Source organism: Prionailurus viverrinus, chromosome D1, assembly GCF_022837055.1.
Source record: "Prionailurus viverrinus isolate Anna chromosome D1, UM_Priviv_1.0, whole genome shotgun sequence".
Classification (NCBI taxonomy): Eukaryota; Metazoa; Chordata; class Mammalia; order Carnivora; family Felidae; genus Prionailurus; species Prionailurus viverrinus.
Window position 1 is genome coordinate 41,170,351 of NC_062570.1, and position 12,496 is coordinate 41,182,846.

At 41.2% G+C, this 12,496-nt stretch overlaps 1 protein-coding gene across 3 annotated transcripts in view; it reads right to left on the reverse strand.

The window, feature by feature from the left end:
* Positions 1–7,197, reverse strand: part of FAT3 (FAT atypical cadherin 3) — a 523,627-nt gene extending 516,430 nt beyond the window's left edge. For all 3 annotated transcript variants that reach the window (XM_047823754.1, XM_047823753.1, XM_047823752.1), the window contains exon 1: positions 3,906–7,197. In XM_047823754.1, the coding sequence (XP_047679710.1) occupies positions 3,906–7,197 (3,292 nt within the window). The remainder of the gene's footprint in view (positions 1–3,905) is intronic.
* Between the last annotated feature and the right edge of the window lie 5,299 nt (positions 7,198–12,496).

Below are 12,496 nucleotides of genomic sequence, written 5' to 3' on the forward strand. Positions count from 1 at the left end.
ATGAATTCCTGTTGTGTCAAAGAATAAGAATGCATTCTTTGTGAAGGAAAAATGATTAAATTGCATCTTCCAGACTAGTAATTTAAATTGTGATCAAATCCACTGTAGCTGGGGGCCTCCCAGTTAATCCATTTACTGTGAACATTATTAAACATTTATTAAATGCCTGTGCGTGGTAAAAAAATTTCAAAGGTATGGTTTTGTTCGCTGAGCACCAAAAAAAAAAAAAAGTCAAGAACATAAAACTACTAAATGGATCAACTAATCCCGGCATATGCAGTTTCACAAAACAGGAGCACAGCAATTACCGAAGCACAGAAATAGATTTTTGATCCATCGGGAAGGCATTCAGAAAACTATCACCACTAATGAATAATAGAAGATTTATTCAGATTGTAAAACTTGACTAGGAAGGAAACTTATCTAAAATATGAGCTCAATTTCCTGCCTTTCAAAAGAATACGGAAAAAGATTTTGCAGAAAAGATACAATCTGGGAGACAGTCTCTAAGGAGTCCAAGTAAATGCAGGGTAGGGTTTCCAAGGCACCTATAGAAGGAATGCTTGGAGGGCTTAAATGAAGATCCCTGGGCTACTACCCCACACCTACTGAATCGGAATCTTGGGGGAAAGGGCCCAGGAATCTGTATTTGTTACCAAATTCTCCAGCTGATTCATGTGCACTCCTAAGTTTGAGAACCACTAGACAATGCAAGCCATTAAATAACCTTTGGCAGCTAACTTAAAGGTTCTTGAAAGACAAAAACCCAAACAAGTTTAGCCCACTCCATGCCAAAAGGACCAAAGGAAGACAATAGAGTCTGGACTTGAGACTCAGTAACAGCTGCAGGGCTAAACAGCCATTCATTCTGCCAGGAGTGCAGGCTGTGATTTTTAGCACTTGGAGGCAAAGAGCTGATGGAAGCCTCAATGGTAATGCAAACCCAACAGCACCATGGTGATGACTTCTGTTGGACATACATTGGCCAAAATTCTCCTCAACCCCAGCATCCCTCTGGCACATGTCCTGGCAATCACTCCTCATCAGTTTTCTGGGCTTGCATTTTAAAATAAACAGAAGGGGAGAGGGGAGAAAGTAAGATGGTTAAGGATATTATTACATGGAAATTCTGAAATTCATAAAAAATTTCAACACCCAGTCCCATAATGTATTTTTTTCTATAACAGAAAGAAAAACACAGTTATACTTTCTAAGAGAGGGGGAAAATCCGTAAAGGGGGTAAAAAACTGCTACAATAGGGGCACCTGGGTGGCTCAGTCAGTTAAGCGTCCGACTTTGGCTCAGGTCATGATCTCGCAGTTTGTGAGTTCAAGCCCCGCGTCAGGCTGTGTGCTGACAGCCTGGAGCCTGCTTCGGATTCTGTGTCTCTCTTGCTCTCTCTGCCCCTCCCCTGCTCATGCTCTGTCTCTGTGTCTCAAAAATAAACATTAAAAAAATTTTGTTAATAAATAAATAAAAACTGCTGCAATAGTTTTAAAAATTAAAAATTCTCTGGGGAAGTAAATCAGAATGTGTAGGAATGCAAAGAAAGGAACACCAAGTTAGGCCAGAGGAGACAAGTGGGTTCTAGGTCCATCTATATCCTACTAACGGGTCTGTGACCTCCCACAACTCATTTAGCTAGTCCTTCACCCAAAGGGGATAATGTTTACCAGTGAGAGCATTTTAAGTAACAAAGCAATGTCAAAATATAAGTAGCGATATTATCATCCATGGCAAAATTTATTTTATACAATCCAGAATCTAATGGAACAAAGTCAGAGCAGTGAGTTGTTGTTTTTGTTTGTTTGTTTATTTTAAGTAGAGACAAAGGATACCAAACTCTTGGAGTCAAGAATTACAAGGGAAGTTATGTCATCAGATGAAACAATACATGTATTTTCTGAAATCACACGCAAGATGAGAACAAAATAACATGGTACCAGTAGGGAAAATCTAGGCTACTCTCACCATATTGCTGCTGCTCTTCCCTGCATCAAGCTACACCAAGACGAAACTTCCAAATACAAACAACTCAACGTGGCTGATGTAGTCTTCTAGGGAGCAGCGGTTAATGATTCCACCTGATGCCTTCCTGTTTGACCTACCTTACACACATCCACCTGAGTCCCAACGATAAGCTTCTCTCACTGGAGAGCCACCAACAATGAGACTGAGAGTTTTGAAAAAGAAAGGGTGACTAAGGGCCAGTGCCATCAGTCAATGAACCCAGGGCTGTAAGGACTTTGAAAACAGTTTAACACTTATTACCAAATAGATTTTAGATCAACACCAAATTCAAGTGTATCTAGGAACATGAGGAAGTCCATACATGTCTTTAAATGGAAGATAGCATAGAATACTGCAGTTACTTAGAGCTGAGTTTGAAATGAGGCTCCAAATCATCTATCTTCTCTGCGTATCAGTTCATGAATTAATGATTATTAGTTGTACCTCATGGGGCGGTTGGGAGAATTAAATAAGACCTTACTATAAAAGTCTTCATAAAATGTTGTGCCCACCTTAAGTATTCCATGAAGTCACTGGTAGCAGTGCAAAGTATTACTACAAAGTAGACACTCGGTAAAGATACTGCCCTTCCCTTCTCATTTTGTATTTCAAAAATGAAAATACATTCCAGTGGAATGAAAAGTGATATATAATAAAATAGAGTGTGTGGCTAAATCAGAACACAATTTTCTTGACATTTACCTTCATTACGGCTATGGAGACCAATTTTACAATTTACACTGGCCATAATTACAGTACATGTATATAAAAATCACAGTTTAAATTTGTGATGGTACATTCAGTTTTGCAACTTCTATCCAATATTTAATACAATTCCTCAAATTCTTTTTCTATCACTATAATAACACCTGTTTTCATCATCACTACCTGTTTTCATCATCATTATCCTTACTGGGAGCAAAGCACCCAGTGAGTGTTGCAGTGTGTTAATATATATTAATGTACCCCGAAAGCTGTGAAGTGCTAATATTACCATTTACACAAGAATAGAGAAGACACAAACCCTGTCATGAGAGGACTACAATCTGAAGAACACTAGAAAATGCACAATGCTAATCATGAAACACACACACATATGCACATGTCCGGGCACATGTACATTTAAAGATAAATAATGACAATAACAAGAACAGAAAATGTGTGTGTGTGTGTGTGTGTGTGTGTGTGTGTGTGTGTGAATATAATGGGTGGGGGACAATGAAAATATTGGGGTAAATTTGCCCCATATTTTAAAATGTCTCTATACAACAATCAAGTCTTACAAATAAAATCTTAAAATCAATTTTTATCAGCAAAATCCACAACATGCCCCCTCTAGCCGATCACGAAAACACTGGCGGAAGCATACTGCCATATATTAATTGAGTATCCACAGTGTGAATGCCTGTCGTTCAAAGGCCAGATGTGCCTGTGAAACATGAAAGCAACTACTGCAATATCACTCCAGCAAAGCTTTACTAGAAAGGGAAAGACTGGTGTATAAGATCCATCTGAAAATCCATTTCACACTTCTAATTTAAAGCCAATTCAAATGTAATTTACTTTATCAGGGCCTTTAATTTAGTGAAGGTCAGAAGTGCAATCAACAGAGGTGAAAATTACTTACGCTTATCAAAAGATAAGCTGGTAATAGTGCAGAACAAGAGAAACAAAACACAGGGATTCCCATTGAAAACCATGGTTAGCACCACTGTATAAACATGTCTTCTCACAAACCGATGCATTCTGAGATAAAGCTTTTACTTGTGTCATCTCTGCACCGAATGCAACCTCATTTGTCATTCTATTTCAGTGTGAGAATATTCCTTCTTTTCTCCAATGTTACAATTCGTGAGAGGTGAAACAATACTTGTGGCACAAAATATTAAACTTACCGCTCTCGTCATCTATATTGAACCTTCCAAGACCACTGCCATCCCTGATGGAGTACTGGATCTCTCCATCCCTCCCAGAGTCCTCATCTTGGGCAGCCACCTGCAGTACACTTGTTCCAATGCGTGAGTTTTCTTTTACAGATCCAACGACAGCAAAGTCTGGGAAGTAGGGAGTATGGAGGTTTTCGTTGACATCCACCACCTCCACCTCAACAAAGGAAACAGATGACAGAGAGACCGGTCGTCCTTTGTCTTTGGCCCGAACAGTGAGGTTGTAGAACTGCTGCTTTTCATAGTCCAACTCTTTGCTCAAGCGGATGGCACCACTGGCTTTATCTATTTCAAATCTCCCATTATAGTCATTGACCAAAGAATAGCGCACTTGACCCCCTAGCCCAAGATCTGGATCATGGGTCTCCAGCCAAGCAATGACAGTGCCAACAGGGAGATCTTCAAGAACCTTCACACTATAGCTACTGGGAATGAAAGCCGGGGAACAGTCATTGACATCATCCAAAAAAACCTTAAGAGTGACAACCGAAAACAGCTGCTGGCCACTTTCTGCCTTGTCTCTAGCTTCTATTTTTAAGGAGTAGTTTGCTTTAGATTCCCGGTCCAATTGGTCGGCTACATAAATGATTCCAGTTGAGCTGTTGATAGCAAACTGCTGTGTATCTGTCAAGACTGAATAAGTCACTTCACCATTAGAACCCAAGTCTTTGTCTCTGGCTTCCACCTGAATAATCTCAGTACCAATACTTGAACTTTCAAGAACGTTAACTGAGTAGCTGTCCTGAAGAAAGACTGGGCTATTGTCATTAGCATCCTCCACATTGATGGTCAGCAACCTCCACGAAGATTTTTGTGGATTACCTAAATCATAGATGGTGATATTAAGGAGATAGAGGTCTGTGTGTTCTCGGTCCATAGGCAGAAGGACTTTAAGTTGCCCAGTCTCCATATCGATATTAAAGCAACTATCCGTATTCCCATCAGATATTGTGAATAGCACCTTTCCATTAAAGCCAGAGTCGGCATCATAGGCTTTGATCTTCAGGATGTTAGCACCAACGGGCAGATTCTCCTTCACAGCCACGTCAGAAGGAAATGACTTGTCAAAATGTGGCCCTTGCCTATTAACTGAATAAAAGTCGAGAAATCCATCTTCCAGATTCAGTTTCCCATTTGCTTTTGCCTTAATGAGTAGCTTCTCTGCCAGCTTCTGAGCCACACGAGTTTCTCGGCAACTGAAGCTCTTTGAAGACACCTTCCCATGCAGGACTGAAATATTAACAGACATGGGGTCCGCAAAATTCTCTCCATCGGTTGCTGTAATCCTGAGGGCAAAATTACCATTTTTGATGCCAGAATTCATCAGTGACTTTTTAAGCTGTAAAACACCAGAGTCTGGGTTTAAATAAAAGAAACCAAGTTCATTTCCGGAGATGATTTTGTACTTTACAAGTTCAAGTTCATCAATATCAATTGCTGAGACAGCTGTGATGTGACCCCCAACTGGAAAGTCATAGGAAATAACTCCCTGGCAAGCCACTTTTTCAAAAAGAGGGCTGTTGTCATTGACATTTCCTATTCGAATAGTCACATTGACTTCACTTTCATGGCGGTATGGCGAACCCCAGTCAGAGGCTCTTACGATGAACCTGTAAATTTCTGGAGAGGATTCAAAATCCAATTCTTCAGTTGTGCTAATAACACCTGTAAACTGGTTAATGGCAAATGGTAACAGATTAAGACTGGCAATACTGTAGGTGATGTACCCATTTTCCCCTTTATCCTTATCAGAAGCTGAAACCATCAGAACGCTTGTGCCCACCGGAACACTTTCATTCACAAAAGCATCATACAGCGGCTGCTGAAATTCTGGGGTGTGGTCATTCGCATCTTCTATGCCGATGGTAACTTGTGCTTTTAAATCTCCTTCCTTGTTTGTCACGTCCAGTTTATAAACCTCCTTCTTAACAGTATTCAGTGGCTGTGCTGTGACAATCAGACCTGACCGAGGATTAATTTTGAAGTACTGTGCATCCTCACCAGGAGATAACTTGTATTCCACATCTAGCGGTTCGGGACTTAATTTTACTATAGCAACCACAACACCAGGAGGGGAAAATTCACTAATGCTCACATCATACATTTCTTTTTCAAATCTAACTGGGACACTGTCTCTTTGGGGGTTGGCAATGTGGACTATCCTTACTGCTGAAAATTTCTGAGGTGACCCCTTATCTTTTGCTTGAAGAGTGAGATTGTAGCCATAAGGAAAGCTCTCCCAGTCAACCTTCTTTCTCTCCTTAATCTTGTACTCATTCATCCACTTGCCTTCCTTAGCCAGGAAGAACTGATCTAAAGGATCCCCAGCGACAATGGAAACAGACTCAATCTCTCCATTGGCCCCTTCATCAAGGTCATCAACTGTCACCACAGCGTATGTCGGCTCTCTGTCCAGTGAGAAAGGAACGTGAGTGACCACGTGGATAGTTGGGGCGTGTTCATTTATACGTTCAATGTGAACATAAAGCTTCGCAGTACTGCTCACTCCGTTGTTTCCGTAGAGCTTCATCCCCCGGTCCACAGCCAAAATTTCCAGGTCATACCTATTCTTTTCATCATAATTTAACCGCCCGCTTAAAGAGATGACGCCACTTGTGGGGTGAACTGAAAAGAGATCAACTTTGTTTTTAAAGTAGTAGTAGAATTCTCCATTGGAGCCGATATCGGCATCTGTTGCTGTCACCTGGGCAACGCTAGTCCTTAAAGGTGTGCTTTCTGCGATTGTAACAGAGTATGTTGTGGGTGAAAACAAAGGTCGCAGATCGTTCATATCTAAAACCTGTATGTTCACTTTGGTCCATGCTTCCAGATCCTCTCCTCTGACAGAACCTTTTACTATCAATAAATAATTGTCCTGAATTTCCCTATTCAATATGGCCGAATTGCCACCTTTAGTTCTTATTCTGAGGAAACAGAAGTCTGCAATGATGACTTCCTCTGCTTTGAAGAAGCCTTCCTCGTCTCCAGATACAATTCTGTATTTGACATCCCAGGACAGATCTATTAAGGTGATGCCCATTCTACCCTGGCTGTGGACGTAGGTACGTGCTGCTGAGTTCTCATACACGGTAGCATTGTAAACGGAGTGTGTGAAGTGGAAGCCCAGGGGCCCAGTCCCCGGAAGCCCCTGGGAGACTGTGGCCAAAAGCTTGAGAAGCAGGAGAATGAGGCAAGAAGGAGGAGGCCGTGTACCCACACAGTATCCCATAGTTATATCCATCGTATCATACCTCCATCCTGGAATGGGGTGGGGGGGGGGGGAGAAAGAGAGAGAAAAGATAAATTAACCTACAGAAAAGTGGGAGAAGGTGTAGGAATGCACCGTGAAGAAACAGTGCTTTTTAAAAACTTCATTATAATTTTTTTTTTTTTTACCAAAACATCAATACAAGAAAAAGTCAGAAACCTCATCGTACTAGATGGCAAGAAATTCAAAGTCACTAGGGTTTAACCTGATGTTGTTTGGGTTTTTAAATCCCACTTTTAACGCTGTTGCCGCAATTGTTCGTTGGGACAAGATTTCTTGCATTCCGAAGGTTAATTGAGAAATGTACTAGAAGCCTTAAAAAATGCATTTACCTGTCACTTAGAATTACCTGCTAGGCAATTATCCAGTGGAAATAGACAAGTGTACATTTAAAGTACAGTTTAGGGGAGCCCGGGTGGCTCCAACTCTTGGTTTCGGCTCAGGTCATGATCTCATGTTTCGTGGGATTGAGCCCCATGTCACGTTCTGTGCTGACAGCATGGAGCCTGCTTGAGATTCTCTCTCTCCCTCTCTCTCTGCCCTTTCCCACTCACACATGCTCTCTCTGTCTCCCTGTCTCTCTCAAAATAAATAAACAATAAAAAATTACAGTAAAGTTTAAAAGACAAAGGGATTGAAAAGCCACTAATTGCTTATCAAATAGTTTCTAGTGCATTCATATAGTGAAATACTACGCAGCTACTAAAAATAATTCTTTTAAAAATGTATATTTTCAAATATGGTAAGATATAATGCTAAGTGGAAAAAAAGATCATAAAACAATTCATGTGGGGGTATCTGGGCTTCTCAGTCAGTAAGCGTCTGACTCTTGATTTTGGCTCAGGTCACAATCTCGTGGTTTGAGTTAAAGCCCCTTGTCAGGCTCTGTGCTGGCAGAGTGGGGGCTTGCCTGGGATTCTCTCTCTCCCTCTCTCTCCGCCCCCCCCCTTGCTCTCACTCTCTCTCTCTCTCTCTCTCAAAATAAATAAATAAAACATTTTAAAAATCAGTATGTGTGGTTATGATTCTATTATTACTTAAATATCTAAATGCACAATTTCAAATTTACATTTAAAAAGAACTGAGACACGTGGGTGACTCAGCTAAGCACCCAACTCTTGATCTCAGCTCAGGTCATGATCCCAGGGTCGTGGGACTGAGCCCTGAATCGGGCTCCACACTAAGTGCAGAGTCTGCTTGGGATTCTCTCTCTCCCTCTCTCTGCCCTTCCCCTGCTCACGCTCTTTCTCTCTTTCAAAATAAACAAACTTTAAAGAAGTAAAAATAAAAAGGACTAACTCAGTTGTGGGAGCTAGGGGTTTTTGTATTTTCTAATATTTTTCCAATTAATGTTGCTCATCAATGGTCACACAATTACCTTTATAACTGAACTTTTAAAAGAATTCTTATAAGGCATTATCATCTTTTGTTGTGCTGACTTCAAAACTGATCAAGATTTATGCATAATCCAGTACCGTGAGGCTGAATAAAGAAAGCAGAGATGACAATCCCTAAGGAGGTACATAATCTGAGTGATAGCCATGTGTGGACCATGCTACCCAGAACACAGGAGGTAAGAAAGATTTAGTGCCAGAAAAATCTAAATTATATGAGATTTATTTCTTAAAACTAATTTTAAAAATTGCTTCCACTTCATTTCAACAGTCACTATTAAATTTTCATAGTTGCCACAGCCCCATGACTACATAGATTAAGAAATAAAAACACTTCCCTATTTTAACCAATAAAATCTGTCCAGTATTTAAAACAGGGTGGATAAAAGGGCTAATTTAACAAGGAACAGCTAAGTCTATTGACACTCTCACAGCTCTGGTTTCTAGAATCCCCCAATTTGGAGTTCTTCCACCAAGAAACTGCCACTGCGGGACCCTCACATTCTCCTCTGCAGGGAATGTGGAGATAAGAGGGGACGGGAAACGAACGCTTCTGTCCACTCTCTGACTCAGGCACTGTATACGGCATCTCCCCTTTGTTGTGTTTAATCCTTACAACAGCCCTAAGTGGTTTTACCCACCTACGTGTTAGGAAACTGCAGGTTAGAGAAGTTAACCTGCACGGTGGGACCGCTGGCTCCATCAATGTTTCCCAGCAGGTAAGGAGCAGAGCAGGGTCCCAAACGCTGGTTTTTCTTGCTCCTAAAATGTACGCTTTTCCCCATCACATCATCATTCTCTCTAAGTTACCTGTAACCAAGAATTAAGGCCCTCTAGAAGCACTTATGACATAATTTAAATCTGTTGAACTAGTCACCATTCATCATTGATAAAAAAGCATGAAACCCATCTAACGACTCTATTTGGTTATCTCCTTTCTAAACTAGTTACAATTACCAGCTGGCTATCAGCTGAAAAATAGCCCACAGAAATTTAACATCTTAAACTATTATAAATTATTTGTGTAGTTTATAGAACACTTTCCTACCCAGGGTTGGCAAGGCACACGTTATAACACCCTTTTAGTAGATGAGAATATCCGACTTCATTTTCCTGGTAGCAGAGTCTGGATTAGAACCTAAGCCCTCCCCAGACCCCCACAAGGCTTTCTCATCTCTTTTTTTCCAACCCTGCCTTACAGAAGACTCTAAAGCAAATTCCTTGGCATGTATTTTCTTGGTTCTGACTGAGAATGAGATATGATTTGCTGCTATCATCTGCTGAAGCAAGTCGGGAAATAGAGTCGCAAGTAGAAAGAGTGCAGTTTAATACAGGGGTTTCATGAGCAGAATAGACAGTACAAATGAAAAGTAGAAAGACGAGATAACTTTTTATAAAAGGAGAGAAGTTAATTTCACATGCAATGGCTTTGGCTGTCGTCCTTAGGAAATGGTTCACATGCTAAGAGTGAGAAGCAGCGGCTTGGATGCACAAGGCTCAAATGTGGTACCCAGGAGAAATGGAGAGCCCCCTGGGACCAGTGTGATTAGAGCTTCCTCTTCGTGGGGCACACTCATCTGACACCTGGGGTGACAGAGCCCTCTTTAGGGCTCACAGATACAAACCAGGAGAAGCTTTATTAATACCCCATATCACTCAATAGACTCCCTATTTCATCATTGGAGAACGCTCCAAAGTAGAGGAGGTATTTTTAGGTTCACTAGGGACATAACAGAAGGAGATAAGGCCCTTCTAGGGAATGATCTAAGGCCACGTATAGTCTCGCAAACTAGAAAACTGGGGTTACTCCCAGTATCTCCAGGGAAATACAAATTCTGTTTCTGCCTCACCTCTCACTCGCTGGTCTGTGCCAAGGGCACAGCTTTTGCTGATGCTTTGCCCATGGAGTCTGGACTCCATGGTCATCAGGGAAGAAAACAGCCCTGATGGTAAATTCAGCTCAAATCAACTTTTCTTAGTCCACTCCCCACCCCCATTTTAAACCCTGACTGAAGAGAGGAGCTGCATTTGTGCACCAATCTATTCACAGCACCCAGCATAGTGCATGCCATGCAGGAGGGCACCATACTGGTTTGCTAAAGAGAGCACTAAGGTACTGATGTAACCAGAGGCCCAGAGGCCTTTATCATGGTCCGTTTCCAAATCCCAGAAAATACGCAGGTCTTAACCTCAGGAAACAGAATCAAGAAATTATATGAACTGAAAGAAGCCTTAAAGATCATCTGATTTGATCTCCTGAGTTAAGAGATGAGGACACTAAGACCCAGAAAGATGAAGAGATTCACTCATACCAGGTCTCAGGACTCCCAGGTTCAGAACTCATCCCAAATGGAAACGTGTGTCAACTGAATTAGTTTTTCTTTGAGTTATGTAACAATCTTAGTGACGAGGTTTATCATCACATGGCAGCGATGGCTGTCTTCTGACACCTTATTAATTTTCCTGGTGCTACTCCCTCCTCTAAGTAGTTAACTGTAAATAAACCTTTAAGTGCCCTGGGGTACAGTTACTTCTACAAACCATTCTGGTAAATCCTTCAAAGCACAGAATGCTGTCATAACATGAAAAAAACATCATTCGATTTCACTATTCGAAAAGTGGTACTTTTGCAGACTGAGTTTTTCTTCCAGCAAAATACACTGCTGCAATGTTTTCCTTATAAAATAGAATCAGTGGTCTTCAATGTGAATAGGAAATACTACAAACCACACTGAAGTGGAACAGTATCACTGCGTGCATAAATCTGGACTGAACTCCAAAAACCTGAGCAGGACTAAGCTTGTCAGATTCCGTTGTTGAAACCAAAATGGGTCATCAGGTTTTGGATCTTTAGTCTTGGGGAAAAAAAATAGTCCTATCTGGCACCAACTGATTTTAAAAAACCCTGCAGTTTTCTGGGGAGCCTGGGTGGCTCAGTCAATTAAGCATCCAACTCTTGATTTCAGTTCAGGTCATGATCTCACAGTTCGTGGGATCAAGCCCCGTGTCTGGCTCTGCTCGGACAGAGTGGAGCCTGCTTGGGATTCTCTCTCTCTCCCTCTCTCTTTGCCCCTCCCCCACTCATGCTCTCTGTCTCAAAAAGAAATAAATAAACATTAAAAAAAAAAAAAACCCTGCAGTTTTACCCATTGATTTAGACAATAAATGAAGCCTGATAGTGGGGGATTCTGTAAAATTCTGCAAAGTAAACACCAGAATAAGATTCTGGCTTTTTTTTTTTTTCTTTTTTTTTAGCATGCTAAGACAACTGTTAAGCTGTTTCAAAAAAAATAGTACACTTTCCACACTGAAGCCAAGCTATTTGCAAAGCCAATATGATAGTTATGGTATTTTAGATGCTCTGCACATTGATTTATCCTGCTTCTGGATTATTTTAAACAAAGCACTTAGTTCCCAACCTCAGAGCCTATTTTGTACAACTTAGTAACATAATCAATATTTTTTGATATCATCTCCAAAGAAATCATCAGGCCATCAATCTTGGAGACATTTATTTTTCAGAGCAGTCAGATGTGCCCCCCCTGCCCAGTGAGCTCTGAGAGAGCGGATCTTAGCACCGAGACTCGAGACTCGGAGGGGCATGCAGATTTTTCTTTCCAGGGGTGAATAAATGCAAGTGACCCCAAGGGCCAAGAAAGCTCTTACGAGGGCCACGCCTCTGGGAGCGCCTTGACTCAGCATGTGCCACTGATTGCTTTGGTCACCTGGTGAGGCTGTTTTCCTCCAGCATTAAACTGGCCTCCTTAAATAGCTGAGATTTCTGAACAGCAGAAAAGGCACCTTACAAAAACATTCTATTTTCACTCCATCTCTTCTTATCTTACATACTTTGAAAGGGTTTCACTGGCAGACAGAGA